Source organism: Marmota monax, unplaced genomic scaffold (assembly GCF_021218885.2).
Source record: "Marmota monax isolate L192 unplaced genomic scaffold, Marmota_monax_Labrador192_F-V1.1 WCK01_AAM20220418_F8-fsc00010, whole genome shotgun sequence".
NCBI lineage: Eukaryota > Metazoa > Chordata > Mammalia > Rodentia > Sciuridae > Marmota > Marmota monax.
Window position 1 is genome coordinate 9,210,869 of NW_026692321.1, and position 14,808 is coordinate 9,225,676.

The 14,808-nt window shown below is 38.4% G+C and overlaps 1 protein-coding gene across 3 annotated transcripts in view; it reads right to left on the reverse strand.

The window, feature by feature from the left end:
* Nbas (NBAS subunit of NRZ tethering complex) overlaps positions 1 to 14,808 on the reverse strand; it is a 330,311-nt gene that overhangs the window by 117,380 nt on the left and 198,123 nt on the right. For all 3 annotated transcript variants that reach the window (XM_058578372.1, XM_046441292.2, XM_046441291.2), the window contains 3 exons: positions 12,891 to 13,058; positions 10,422 to 10,535; positions 9,991 to 10,108 (listed from right to left, as the gene is read on the reverse strand). In XM_058578372.1, the coding sequence (XP_058434355.1) occupies positions 9,991 to 10,108; positions 10,422 to 10,535; positions 12,891 to 13,058 (400 nt within the window). The remainder of the gene's footprint in view (positions 1 to 9,990; positions 10,109 to 10,421; positions 10,536 to 12,890; positions 13,059 to 14,808) is intronic.

Consider the following 14,808-nt stretch of genomic DNA (forward strand, 5'->3'; position numbering starts at 1 on the left):
AAGTTCCATTACTGACAATGTATTCGTCACATCTTTTCTATTATTACATCAACTCAATTTTTCTACAAATTAATGTGTATATGGCTGTTTCTGAAAACCAAAGCACCCTCAAGGGGTAGTCTGAAAAATATGCTAGAGAACCAACAAATTTCAAAATAAAACAACCCAATGAAAAACAAAGGCAACATCTCCCCCCCCCCAAAAAAAAGCAACGAAGTAATGATAACACAGTCAGAATAAATGTTTACAGGAATTATTCTTAAAGGGAAGACTCCAAATACCTAAATTCCAGCAAGTTTACAGTTACACTACATCACAACTACACTCACAAAATGGTCAAAAATATTCTTAAATATATACAAATGAATACAAAGTTTATAGCGAGCTAAGGAAGACAGGAAGAAAATTTCCAGGAGCTCAAACTCCTGACAAAAATCACCCTCAGAGAGCTACCTAAAAGGGTCACTGGCACCAAGCAATGAAGATAGAAATGTGTGTTCCCAGTCAATAACACCCATACAGACGTCATACACACCACTGTGTGAATCATGCCTTTCACTTTTCTATTTCATGATGCTTTGACCTGGAGAAGGTAATCCTGGAGGAAGTGCCCTCTCAGGGCTAATTGCTAGAGAGAATAAACAACTCATCTGTGAGCAGTTTTGACATGGAAATCAACCAATTCAGGGCCCATACTCTGAACCCTCCTCTAGGTAGTGTTTTATATTCCAGGCAGCATTAATCTGTCCTAACACCTGGAGTAAGTACCAGTAAACCAGCTAGAAACTACCCCTGTAAGCTTAGAGATGCCCAAATTAGCCATACTGTCCAATCAAACTTGCCCAAGCTTGTCTACCAGGCTAAACCCATTCCCTCCATGAAAACCACAATTGAGGCTTTCTGTATGCTTTCCCCTGGCTCCTTCTGCCTTTGACCCACCCAGGTTTCCCCATGTGTAGTATACCATGCCTCCTATTTTGGGAATCTTGGTATCAATCTCTTACATTTTAAGAATCATTTCCATGCCTGTGTCTCCCCCCATAACTGAAGAAAAACAAAATTCCCAGCATTTTAGAACAACCACTCAGACAAAACCTATGAACACACAATGAATTTCTGGCCAACAAAATCCGGTAGAATGATATACCAGTGCTCCAGAGCAAAGGCCTGCCAGGAAGTCGAGATTGCCAGAGAAGTTCTCACTGTTCTTATGATCATGCCACAAAGAGTTCAGGCATGTGACTCAAAGTAGCAGGCATGAGTTCATTAGAAAGGACGGGACAAGGGGACATGCTCAAGAGAGTGTATGGCACACCTCTTTGGCCCTCATATTTTACTGGGGGGTTACAGGGGAGTTTTCAGAGAGTCCCCCTCAGGTCTACCTCTTGACTCTTGGCTGCCAGCTATACAATAGCAGCGTTTCAGGTCCCCTGTGTGCATAACAACTCTAGGTCACTTTGGCCCATGCTGACCAGTTCTAATTGGAATCTGTTCTCATAGATTTCTTTGGTTAGAGAAAATTATCCCTCTCTCCTCGAGTTCTGGGATCTAATCTGTGTAAGGGTTACAAAAGTACCCTCCACCCCACTCTTAAAGAATCACTTGTATGCTTCTCATGATCATTTTGGGTCTGCATTTCTCCTTCAGATAACAGGGTGCTTGCTAAGAAATGTAACATATCCTATTGACTTAAGGCAGGCAAGGATGTGGGTGATTTGTTTTTTAGAAGACAGTTATGTCAAGGGCTAGCACAATGGGCTCACTTTACAGAATTATTCCTTTAACCTTGTATTCCCAGAGCTCCAACTGTCTGTAACTATCACCAGGAGGAAAAAAACATTCAGAACTATAAAGTCCTAAGATTTGAGTTTCAGCATTTGGAATGTTTTGGACATCAGAAGGTTATGTCATACACATATTGTATATTACACGACAATGTCATCAGAGTGATCTGGAAGAACCCAGTAATCAAAGACATTAATATTTCTGTTGCAAAATACTTGAACACTCATACTAAGTAGGATAGGCAAAGGCTATGAATAGACTCACATCAATTTAGTTCAAGTTTTGAGGCCACACAAGTTACAAAGACCCTACTGGTTTTCATAGCACCTTGGGTATTGGGTTTTGGCATTTTTTGCCTCATATGTAAATAAGGATTAAATGAGGGAAACACTTTAAAGTGCACATCAGCTCTCTAGCATGTAGACAGCACCCAGTAGATTCCCTTCCTCCCTCCATAAACAGAAGACTTGAGAAAGCAAAAATTTTATTTAGGACACATCTGATTTGCCCCTGAAAATGACTGATAATAGGTTATTCCATTAACAACCACCACAGGGGTAACAAAGGTAATACTTCTATTTCATATAAATCATAATTACTAATAAACAACTGCATTTAAGCAGGAAGATTACTTTCACTCAGAAGAGATGGCAGGCTTAAAGAGTAACACATGATTAACTGATGCAGTTCTGTTACTGAATTTATTGTTATTTTGTAGTTATTACATTTATTGTTACTTAGCAGCTTCTCACAAAGCACTCAACAATTATGTGAATTAGCTACTCCTCAAACATTGTCCGTGGAAGAAGTTGCGGTTTTCTGTGTGTGTGTGTGTGTGTGTTACATATATATTTAATACATAAGTATATATGTTCAGGACTGCATAAAAGAAAAATAATTCTTCCCTTGGAAACTAGCCATTCTAACAAATTCAGCAGAGCAGTGACCTGGATCATGATCTCTGACTATGCCTCATGGCTGTGTTTGCACTAAGAACTTCCCATGTAAAAGTACAGGTCAAGATTGCTCAGTTGCTATGGTGACACCCAGCCTGAGGAAACTGTGCAAAGGCACAGAGTTCTATCAGTTGGGACCTTGAACTCAGATACCATCTCCTAGGGATGGAGAATTCTGAGCTTAAAAAAATAACCCTAATGTCTCACCAGTGCTGTGTCCCTCAGTCTACCTGCTTTGCAGAAACTTTCCCAAAAATAACCTTTTGATGATAAAACCTATATAATAAACGTGCTGAGGTAGCTCTGGGTCACTTTTCCTCCGTTAGAGTACAGTGTCCCACCTTTCTCTATATACATGATCGTCTTTTCTCAATCCCCCATCACCCCTTGCAGATTTCTGAATTAACGGCTATGGCAGAGAGGTTGCAGCAACAGTCTCCTTTTTTTACCTGCTAAACTTTCTAAATGAATGATCTGGTCCACTGTATCCACTACTATGATACTCATTCTTTTTCCAAGTCCTTCTGTCCCAAAATCCAATTGATATTGCTCCTAAAGGTTGCCAAACTCAGTGATCTTCCTCTTTTCTCACATGTCATTGGAGAACTAGACACTCTTAGATAGCTGCTCCTTGGGCTTCCAAAATATTAATTCTCCTGCACCTATGCTCAAGTAATCCTCTGTGTGTGGCCAGATCCTCTTGCTCCCCATACCCCATGCTTCTTTTCCTTTCCCCTCCCACTACAAGTGCTCACTGAGGGTTTTCCATTGTTCTATCACTCTCTTGAGTCCCACTTAAGGTTCTCTCTCCTGCAGGTCTCAACTACATTCTTAACTTCTACAGCACCTTGGTCTGTTTTCTCAGAATTTCTTTCTATATTTAATCCATCTCACAAGACCAACATTACCAACTATTTATTGGACATGGCTGCCACTCAAATTTTTCACAAATTCATCATTTTTGGTGTGGTACTGTGGATTGAACTTAGCAGTGCTCTGCCACTGGAGCCACATTCCCAGCCCTTTTCATTTTTTTTATTTTGTGACAGGGTCTCACTACATTGCCTAGGCTGAACTCAAACATGTGATGATACTCCTGCCTCACAGTCCCGAGTCGCTGGAATTACAGGCTTGTGTCGCTAGGCCTGACCCAGATTAATCATTCATTACCCAATCTTTCAAATTCTTGAAATAGTGTACTGCGCTGTCCCAGTAAGCCAAGCTCAGATTCCAGAGTCATGTTGAACTTCTTCCTCTTCTCTGCTCCCCACATGGACAAATCCTGCTGAATCACTTCCAGAGAACTTGCACACATACTTTCTATTTCCACTCCCATAGACTCAAGGTTAGCTTTTCATTGTTTATACATTGGACTCTTTAACAACCTCCCAACCTAACTCTATATAGTACCTTTGGTCTTTTTCCAATCCCCTTTTCACACAGCAGATCCAAATTAATTTTAAAATTTCAAAAACTGTCATTCTCCAGCTTAAATCAAAACCAAACTCTTCACTAGTTTCCCATTCCCTGAAAAATAAATTTTATTATTTGTCATTTAAGGGTTCCATTAATATGAGCCAAACAATTTGTGCTTTTAATTGCCACTGTCCCTACACTATGTGCCAAGCAAATTAATCTGGTATCTAAGCTCTTCCTATGCTCATGTCTTTGCTGTATATAACAAGAACAAAATTATTAGAGAACAAAAATACCCATAAATTTGAACTATCTTCTCTGGTGAACCAGACACAAGATAGGTACTTTGTATGAATTAGCTTACAAAAAATCCTCAAAGAACATCATCTTGAATTTTTAACACGAACTTGGAAACTTATGTAAATTGACCAAACTTAGAAAGGTAGTTCTGTGTTCTAACATGAAACAAGATATCAAAATAAGACTGGCATCTTTACCTAGCAGTAGTTACCAGGATATTGACAATTCTTACGCTATTATGAACAAACATCCTTTTTATTTTTAATGTGTGTGAACAAATTCATAAGGTAAATTCCTAAAAGCAGAATTACTGGATTATGCAATACACACAATTGTAATTTTCAGTCACTACCAAATGGCCATGTGTTCTTTAAATTCTCACTTCAAGCCTGCTGCTGGCTGGCAGAGTTCTCCACCTGAATATACCTAGGGTCCATTTCCCGAGAGACTCTTGACATCTATTTTAACTGCCGAAGCAAGTTGGAGTATGTCCAGAATTCTTTGCACCAGGCAAGGCTTCATTCATAAATTGACTCCTTGGAAGTAATCCTAGGAAAAAAGGCATCTGGGCTTTCTATTCCTCTTCCTAGAAAACTACAACTCTGAGTTTAACCCTCAGTCATCTGAGGAACCACAGTGACCAGAACAGTAACTATTTAAATGCTTCCATGACCAGGTTCTCTATTAAAGAGCCCTCCTGCAAATGAAAAGTACAGACTATAGTATTTAAAAAAAAAACAGGTGTCAGAAAGCACTGGGAGGTATCAAAAGCAGACAGAAAATTTAAGGTAGTTGCCATTTGGAAGAATGAATGGCATTAGTAAGTTTTCCATTTTTACAGCTTCTGACCTGAGGGCAAGCCACTATCCATTCCATATTGGGCAAGTAAAACTCAAATAGAAAACCAGAGCCCATAAAAATCACAACAGCTAGAAAGAAAGTAGTTAATAAAACTAAACAAATGCACAATCTTTGACTAAGCAATTCCATCCTAAAAGAAATAAAAGGATATGTTCACAAAACAGTGGTACCAGAGAGTGCAAAGCAGCTTTCATAACAGTTATGCTGCTACAATCCCAGCATCCTTAACAGAAAAGATAAACTCATTTATCTACAATGAAATACTACTAAAGTAATTAAAAATGAAATATGCAAACACCTACTGATAGATGCAACATAGGTGAATTTAAAAATCTTTGTTTTACATAAAACACTACCTGAAGTCTAGAACAGTCAAAATTAACCTACAGTGGGGAAAAATCGAAACGTGGGCTGACTTGTAGGGAGAATGGAATGGATGCTTACTAGGAAGAGTCCATGATAGTAACAGGCTGCATCTTGATGGGGTGAGGAGTAGAAAGGTGCTATGGGAACTTAAATAGTCAAACAATTAAGATTTTTGTATTGCACTGTTTATAAAGTTTATCTCACATAAAAGTAATAAATATTAACTGATTAAAAACATGAAATAAATTAGATTTAGTGGGGGGGGAGGGGGGGAGTATAATACGTATGGTAAATACAAATTGTAGGATCTAAATGGAGGGTCTATGGGAGTTCAGTGTAGAATTTTTTCATCTTTTTTGTGAATTCTAAATTTTAATATAATGCAGAGAAAGAAAACTTATCTGATAACTGTCAAATGTTTAAGGTCTCTGCCTGTTATTTTCCCTTCTGAACAAGTTATATATATCTCTCTTCTCCCAACACTGGGCCTGCTGAATTTCTGGCCACACTGAGTTCACAATGTTCCAGCTGCTCTAAGACATCAAATGTGCCACCCTCCACTTGACTCCCTAATCCTAATACAAATGCTGTTGAATTATCCCAGGGCATTTTTTTTTTCCTCCCACACAAGGTCACAGACCTTTAATCTCTACAGCTGCATGCCTAGGTCAGAGCCCTTCCCAACCAACAGATGAATGGTTGAAGAAAACCGATGGGAGAATGAAGGCACAGGAGCCTCAGTCACTATTCTACCCTTGGGCATTATATATATCACTCTTCAATTCTACTGCATTTCCAACAAATATTTGATGTTATAAAATAGCCAAATATATGTGTTCTAGATGTATTAGTGTTATCAAAAGATCGTATATGTGAAAATGCTTCCTAAATAATAAACCCAAATGTAAATAAAGGAGATAATTATTATTTTTTTCATTTTTTGGTAGTACTGGGGATTGAACCCAAGGGCACTCTACCACTAAGCTATAACCCCAGCCCTTTTTGAGACAGGGTCTTGCCAAGTTACTGACACTGGCCACAAATTTGTGATCTTCCTGGCTCAGTCTCTTGAATCGCTGGGATTGCAGGCATGTGCCATTATACCTGGCCACAGATGATTACTAAAATCACCTCTATATTCAATATACATAGCATATTAATGGTATATATATAATATATATCTTCTTAATTCTGAAAATATTTTTTTTCTATTTAATAATACTTGACATTCTGAAAAATTCATTAACAGACTTGGATTCTTTTCCCTAAAGGAATATAAAAATCTGATTGTCAGGAAAAAGATAACTTGAAAAAACACAGAAGCACACAGAAAATTCCTGTACTCCCTTTAAAATCCCACAGACCAAGAGGAGTGCACATACGTGCATTTAGATTAACCAGGAGCACATGCTCAGTTCACTGGCCGAGCCACCACAGTATACACCCTACTTATTCTCATCACTGTGGAGAAACATTTACTTTGCACTTATCACACTGAAAATCCTCACAGGTCTGGCAGAAGTGTTAGAAGCAGAAATGGTACTCAGGGATTAAGTCTCAGGTCGAAGAGACCAGAGATGTGAAAGACACTGTCTCCATGCTGCCAGGAAAGAGAGAAAGGATAGATGTTTGAAGAATGGAGATATTATGGGTGGGGAGAACCCAATACCTTAAGTGAAACTATGGTTTCACAAATGGTCAGCCTGAGGTACTCTAAAAAATATTTGCTATGTAGGCTCAATTCTACAGATTGTGAAATGAATTATCTACAATGGACCCCAGGGTTTCAATATTTCTTAAAAATTGCCTAAGTGATTCTAATGTATAACTAGGAGGAACTATTAGATTGGTCTTGAAAGAAAGGCAAAATAACATCTGGATTAACTGAATTGCACAGTTGTAGCAGATTCGGGACTAACCTAAGCACAGGTACATAAGACTAGGCCCTGCCAAGACATCATAAGAGAACATGGTCCAGAACGGAACAACTGAGTTGTTAAGCCATTTAATGCATAAGGGAATTGAAATACAATAATAATTTTCTGTTTGAAATCCCTATAGCTCCCAGCAGAGGGCTCCATCAGAATGTTTAACTGATTGCCATTTGAGGTTTCGTATTTCTTCTCAGCCTACTTTCACCTCATTTCTTTGCTGTTTGCCCACTCTATTGAGGTATTAGAATAATTTCCAAATCTCTGAAAAATCACATTGTTTTATCTTCCTTATTTAGTAAATTTCCGTTTGTAAAACATCCTCTTTCTCCCTCTTACCCATCTCTATTTCTATGCTTTCTCATCTACTTAACTCCTATTCAACCTTCCAAACCCAAGCCAAACATCACCTACCCTTACACCACCTCTTCCAGCTGTCAGATCTCCATAGTCCCAATGCCTCTCACATCTGCCTGTCACAGCAAATACACACAAATATATCTGTCTCCCCACCTCTACTGTAAGCCCTTTGAAAACAGGGACAATGTCTTCCTCCACTTTATATCCTAAGTTCCCAGGACAGGGCCTAGAACCATTTCTTCAGTAAGCAAAGGAAGACAAGGGGAATCTCCTGACATCAAGTATATTTTGTCTACACCACACAGCTCCTCATGGAAACCTTGCTATCTACTTCATATTTCAAGATCATTTTAAAGCTTCATCATTAGTGATCAAGTACAACAAATATAGCCAAGTATTCTAAAGGCCCTATAGAAAGAGGACCAATAACCAGAAATGTATGCCTGCCTGGATATTCTAATTAAGTACTCTAAGAATTTCTCCAAAAACAGCTCTGGAAAATGCCAGAAAGCTTAATGAGAAGGGGAATCAGTTTCTAATCCAAGAAGGCATCCATTCTTCGGACTTTTAACCACAGGTCTAGAGGTCCACAGGTCTTTTTGTGAGGCACGCTTCTGTACAAGGGATACTTGAATTCACAATAAGCAATTAGCAAGCTAAATAATATATAAAAATATTATATGGGCAATATGCAGACATACTGGCTATTGCTTCGGTCCCTGGCAATAGCCACAATGTTTGCCAATCAGTAAATGACATTCCCATATCCAACCCATTATTTTCTTAAGGTTTCATATTCTGTCTTTACGAACTACCTGTTATCAATTGTTTTCAGACCATGAGCCACTGACTTCATACAACATAAAGCAAGAAGTAATGACAAATAATTATGTGAATAAACACTCTTCATATATACTCAATATCAACTGTGAGGTATATCATGAATAATAGCTTTTTAGAGAAAAATAAATGTGATAAACTATGTTATATACCCTGATTAAAGAATGATGGAAGGTAGAAAAACATTTCTCAGAAATGAAGAAAAATGGTATAGTTTATAAAAACCTCTGGTATTCTAAGGATTCATATAGTATATGGGAAAGTGGTATTTGTGACTCCTCTTCCCAGGGGCATACAAATTTTGACTAAAGAAAATAATTATTTAAAAAATAACTTATAGGCTAGGCATGGTGGTGTACACCTGTACATCTAATCTTAGTAGCTTGAGGCTGGGCAGGAGGATCACCAAGCTCAAAGTTAGCCTCAGTGACTTGATGAGACCCTGCCTCAAAATAAAAAATAAAAAGAGCTGGGGATGTGACTCAGTGGTTAAGTGCCCCTGGATCAAACAAACAAAACAATTGTAGTATCAGATTTTCAGGAAAACAGCAAGCTGTTCCACAGTAAGTTTTCTTGAATTTAATTTACATACTAGTGTGCCAGTTAGCCCAGAGGGCACTGGATGGCACTTCCAAGGCTCACTGGCAGTTAGAGGTGACCAGTAACACGGAGGTAGAAACTGAATAGGACTTCCAAGAGAACCATTTCTCCCTCCTCACCTCTTTCTTCCTCACTAATGGCCTGGAATAGGTGCTCCAGTGGCCTTTAAGGTACTCACCAAGATGGCAGAGCAGTGAGAGAGGTAACTGGAAGACTACAGTCAAGAAAAGGTAGTAAGAAGGCTAACGAGGAAAAAAAGTACAACTGTCTTTGGTAAATTTACATACATTTCATTCTTTTCCAAGAATTCTATGTGGAAAGATATGCCACCATGCAGAAAATGCTTAATATCAAATATAGATCCACATTTGATGAAGGATAAAAAGCCAAACCGAAATAAATATTGAGCACTGCATACCATACATGATGAGAACCATTTTACATAATCAGCAACCTAAACATAGGAATTATACCTGTTTATCTTTTTAAAATTCTCAGTATGAACAAGTTATCCAGAAAACAGTGGGTTCTCAGTAAGTGTTTGAAATAAGTGAAACTAGAACATCCTTTCTTACCTTCTGTAGTTGGAAATACTTCTTCAGTTTTAGCCTCTGCCAGTTTCCCAGTTCTCAGCAGAACTTCCGCAAAGCTTTCTGCTGGGGCATGCTGGTAGGTGTCATAGGTCACTGCAGCCTAGACAAAAGCAGCAACTTCACCATTTAATAGGGTCTCTTCTAATTCCACATTCTTAGAAATCACAGGGGAAGGAGTTTATGGCTTCTGCTGACCTGAATAATAATTTCTCGCTAATGCATATTATTGTATCTAACGTCTTAAAAAGATTTTCATTTCATAGGTCATAATATATACAGAATGAATCATATGAAAGCAGTGAATAAGGAAGAATAAAGTCAAAGAAGTTTATTTTCAGGAAAGTTTTAGTTTTCTTTATACTATCTTCAATAGCTTGACAGTAAATCTGTTTTCTTAGGCTCACTTTCCTTACCCCATTGACAAAGGGATCAGAGATGACCGATTCATAAAAGGGATGACACCCTTGTTTTTCTAGATCTTCATTGGCTACAGTTCCAATTTGATAAGCACCACCAAATTCTTGCCCCTAAACAGAACAAAGTGAAGAACAGCAGGTTAAAAAGAGAGCAAAGAAGGGGAAGAGGGAGAGGGAGGGAGCAAGATGGCAGGGAGAAAAGTACAATTCCAGGAGAAATTCATCAGTGTGCTTTCTATGACCAAAAGAGAGGGCGTCAGAGTGACAGACACCAGCAGAGAATGTAATAACAACTACATTCCACAAGCAGCATTTCAACCCCTACCTTCAGCACTTCCTGATTTTCCTGGTCACTTTGACATCTATGGATCAGAAACACTGAAGTAATAAGTGTTATAAACACAGCAAGTTTTCTATATTACAGTCAGAATAACCATCATAAAACATCACTTTGTTAACATTGCTGCCCTGCTCAAAAAACCTTCAGTGGCAAGGCAAACGGGCAACAGCATAAAAATCTGAACTATGTAGAACATTCAAGATCATCAAATGCTAATTAACATTAAAGTCTAATTCTTCACCTCAATCATACCACCCTGCTTAATGCATAAAAGGGGCCTCTGTGCCTTTCTTCCACTGTAAGGGTCCCCCACAGCCTGGCTGCCTAGTGAGAATCTACCCTTCCTCCAGGTCCAGCTCAGACCCCACCCTCTCTGCCTTAGTGGAGGAGCAAGACTTACGAAGGTGCCTCTTTCCTTAACCCCAACTCCTTCTCGACAACCACTTTAAGACTGGAGCATCAACATTCCTGTTAGCAAATATTTTATTATTATTAATATAGTTGATTATGGTGGCTTTGCTCTCCTCAAAACAACATTAAAGCTCCTTACTGAAAGATCCAGGTAGAAGACATTCCTCCCAAGTTTACTGAACCCAGACCCTCTACCAAGTCCCATTGAGGGAAACAATGAAGGTGCTGGCAGTGGTCAGAATACAGCAGATATTTAATAAAAATGCAGACTACCATCTGGGTTAAAGATCTGACCTAGGACATAAGCCTTCAAAACACCGAACAGTTGAGAAAGGAAAATAATCATAATCCAGTGTGATGCATGAAGGGATAAGAGATTTACCCAAGAATCAAGTACAAAGCATCACAGTAAACAATATCTTTTTCATTTACCCAAGCATTTGGATGATCATCCTTAGATTTTTCTCTTTCCTATACCCGACACACAGACCATCTGTAGGACCACAAAATATATCCCACAGCAGTCCTCTCTCACCTCCTTCCTGGTACTCAGGTCTACGCCAGCATCATCTCTCACCCGGAGGACTGAACAAGAATCTCTCTGCTTCTGACTGCCAGCTCTCCACACAGCAGTTACATGAGCTCATTAAAAGTAAGGCTGGAGAACACAACTGCTTTGCCTCAATTTTCCATAAGTTTTCCATATTATCCAGCATAAAATCCACACACTTATTATCACAGTCTACACAAGCTTTCAATGATGGGCCTCCACACCACCTATCTAATCTCTTTTCCCAGTTGTTCACAGTCCTCAAATTACACCTGCCTCTTTTATGTTCTACAAAGACATCAAATAAGTCCCCCTGCAGGGGTTTTGCATTTGTTCTACTTGGCTCAATCATACTTCTGCTCAACCCGATTCTTTCCTGAGTAACTTAACTTCCCTCCCTAAATCAGAATTTTAATTCCTCGACATGACTCTTTATTCACTTACCTTGCTTATGAGTTACATTCATATACTTATAACCACCTGGCGTTTTACAAAATATTTTTCTTCATCTCCCCCATTGAAACATAAGTTCCACAGAGGAAGGGGATTAGACTGAAGGGTTATCCTTTTCTATTCCTGTCTTTAGCACAGTATTTGACTCATAGAAAATGATAACTGTTTGCTGGATGGATGGATGGATGATGAATGCATGAAGGAGAAACTACGTGTGTTTGGGATGAACCGATAAACAGGCAAGTTTTCCCCCTTTGTTTTCCAATGTGAGACTATAGAACTGGAATGTAACAATGCAGAAAATACAGGTGAATCATGTGTTAATATTTCCCCAAAAACAAACTCCGTTGCTCTACTGCTAATCTTGATCTTTACTTCAACCCTTCTCCATCAGCTGGCTCCTAACTCTTCCCTAACTACTGGCTTGTAGAAATATAGCAAAGCAAGTAAGCACTGATGCAATCATTTTCGTTTCACTAAATTTTAACTCTAAGATGTAAACCAAACCCTACTCAAATGTATCAGGGTCCTTTGCAAGTACTCCATGGGAGTGTATTTCACTCCATGAGACAGACTACTCACACCCTGACAGGAGGCCTGGATTTCTGAAGAAATTTTATAAATCATTAAGACGTAACAGTGAAAACGAAGAGTACTGCTTACAAATGACAAACCACACAGCACATTTGAAAATGAAGGCTGCCTTGCTTACTTGCAGGGGCCGGAGGTAAGTTAAAGACTTCTTCCACCACTGCCCATCACTGACAGCCTGTAGTACTGCTCTGGTAGTGGTCGTGGTATTGGAAAGGACTTTCATGGTGGTGGCAGTAGTCCAGTATAAGAGGTCAGCTGAGCTGCTGCCTGGAACACTCATTTCATCCTGCGTTAAAGAAACAATAGCAACCAGATGTTATCAAATTTTTGTTTAAAAGCCTGTAAATGTATGGACTTTTCTCCCTATGAAATTTTGCCAGCTAATAAATGGAAAATTAGAATTTTTGTGGATTGCTGAAAGACTAACAGGTTCCACATTATAAACCTTCTAAACACTATCAATCATCCATTTATTTGGATGAAAAACAGTGTCCTTGGGCAGGGGATGTGTCTCAAGCAGTAGTGCGCTCGCCTGGCATGCGTGCAGCCCGGGTTCGATCCTCAGCACCACATACAAAAAAAAAAAAAGATGTTGTGTCTGCCGAAAACTGAAAAATATTAAAAATTCTCTTAAAAAAAAGTGTCCTTTAACATCGAAAGGTAGAAACCAGAATCTTCTACTTTCCTTGGGGGTCACAGAAGCATTGTTCAAATGAATAATTTAGTTAATAATAAATACTGTGGTTTAAGAAACATGAGTTGTTAGATATTAGACTGGTAAAAGTTAAAGAATGTGTCATTTGCTTTATAAATGTTTCTGAAACTAATGTACCATGATGTTTTTTTTTCCCCTGAATTTTCTTTTGAAAATGATTCAGGGAGGAACAATACGTATGCTATTGTTGTTTTGTTGTATATTTATCTCATTACTAGCAATGATGGGTTTTAAGATTTATTTTCATGTGTATCATCTGATCATTTTGAGTGGTCACATTTATCACATTGAGGCACATTTTTGTTCTTGCTTTTTTAATTTCAAGCTCCCTCCCCCACTAAACTTCCTTTCTCCTACATACATAAAAGTGAAGTTCCCTTTGGTATATCTTCATATATGAACACAAAATGATTTTGTTAAATTCAGTCTATTTATCCTCCCTCTAGCTCTCCTATTCCACTGATCTTTCCTGTATCTTTATGGTATCCTATCTTCTTCCCAAGCATCTTTCCTTTATCTTGCTCTAGCCTCCACATCTGAGAGAAAATATTCAAACCTTGATTTTCTAAGTCTGGCTTATTTCACTTAGCATTTTTTTTTTAATTTTCATCCATTTACCAGCAAATATCATTATTTCATTCTTCTTTATGGCTGAGCAAAGCTCCACTGTGTGTATATACCACATTGTCTTAGTCCATTCATATCATGGGCATTTCTTAATCCATTCATCTACTGATTCCATAGCTTGGCTCTTCTGAATTGCACTGCTATAAACACTGAATTGGCTGTATGGCTGATTTCAGACCTTTTGAAGAAAGGCTGAGGAGTAGGATAGCTTGGTCATATGGTGTTTCCATTCCTTGTTTTTTGAGAAATGTTCACACTGCTTTACAGAGTAGCTGTACTAATTTGCATTTGTACGTATTTTTCCCCATCCACACCAGCATTTATTATTCATGTTCTTGATAATTGCCATTCTTTCTGGAGTAAGTTGAAATCTTAGGGAAATGCAAATCAAAACTACACTAACTGCTAGAGAAGCTAAACATTCATATTTCTTGGCCCATTTGTTTTTTTCTTTTTGGCAAGTTTTTGATTAGTTCTTTATAAATATTTGTTTTTTCCTTTTCCATATTGGCTATGTTTTTTTCCTTTGGCATTGAGATTTTTGAGTTCTTTATACATTCTGGACATTAATTCCATCAGAGAAGTATCTGGCAAAGATTTTCTCCATTCTGTAGGTTCCTCTTTACTCTCATGACCATTTCTTTTGCTGTCCAGAAGCTTTCTGATGGTATCTCACTTAATGATTCTTTGTTTT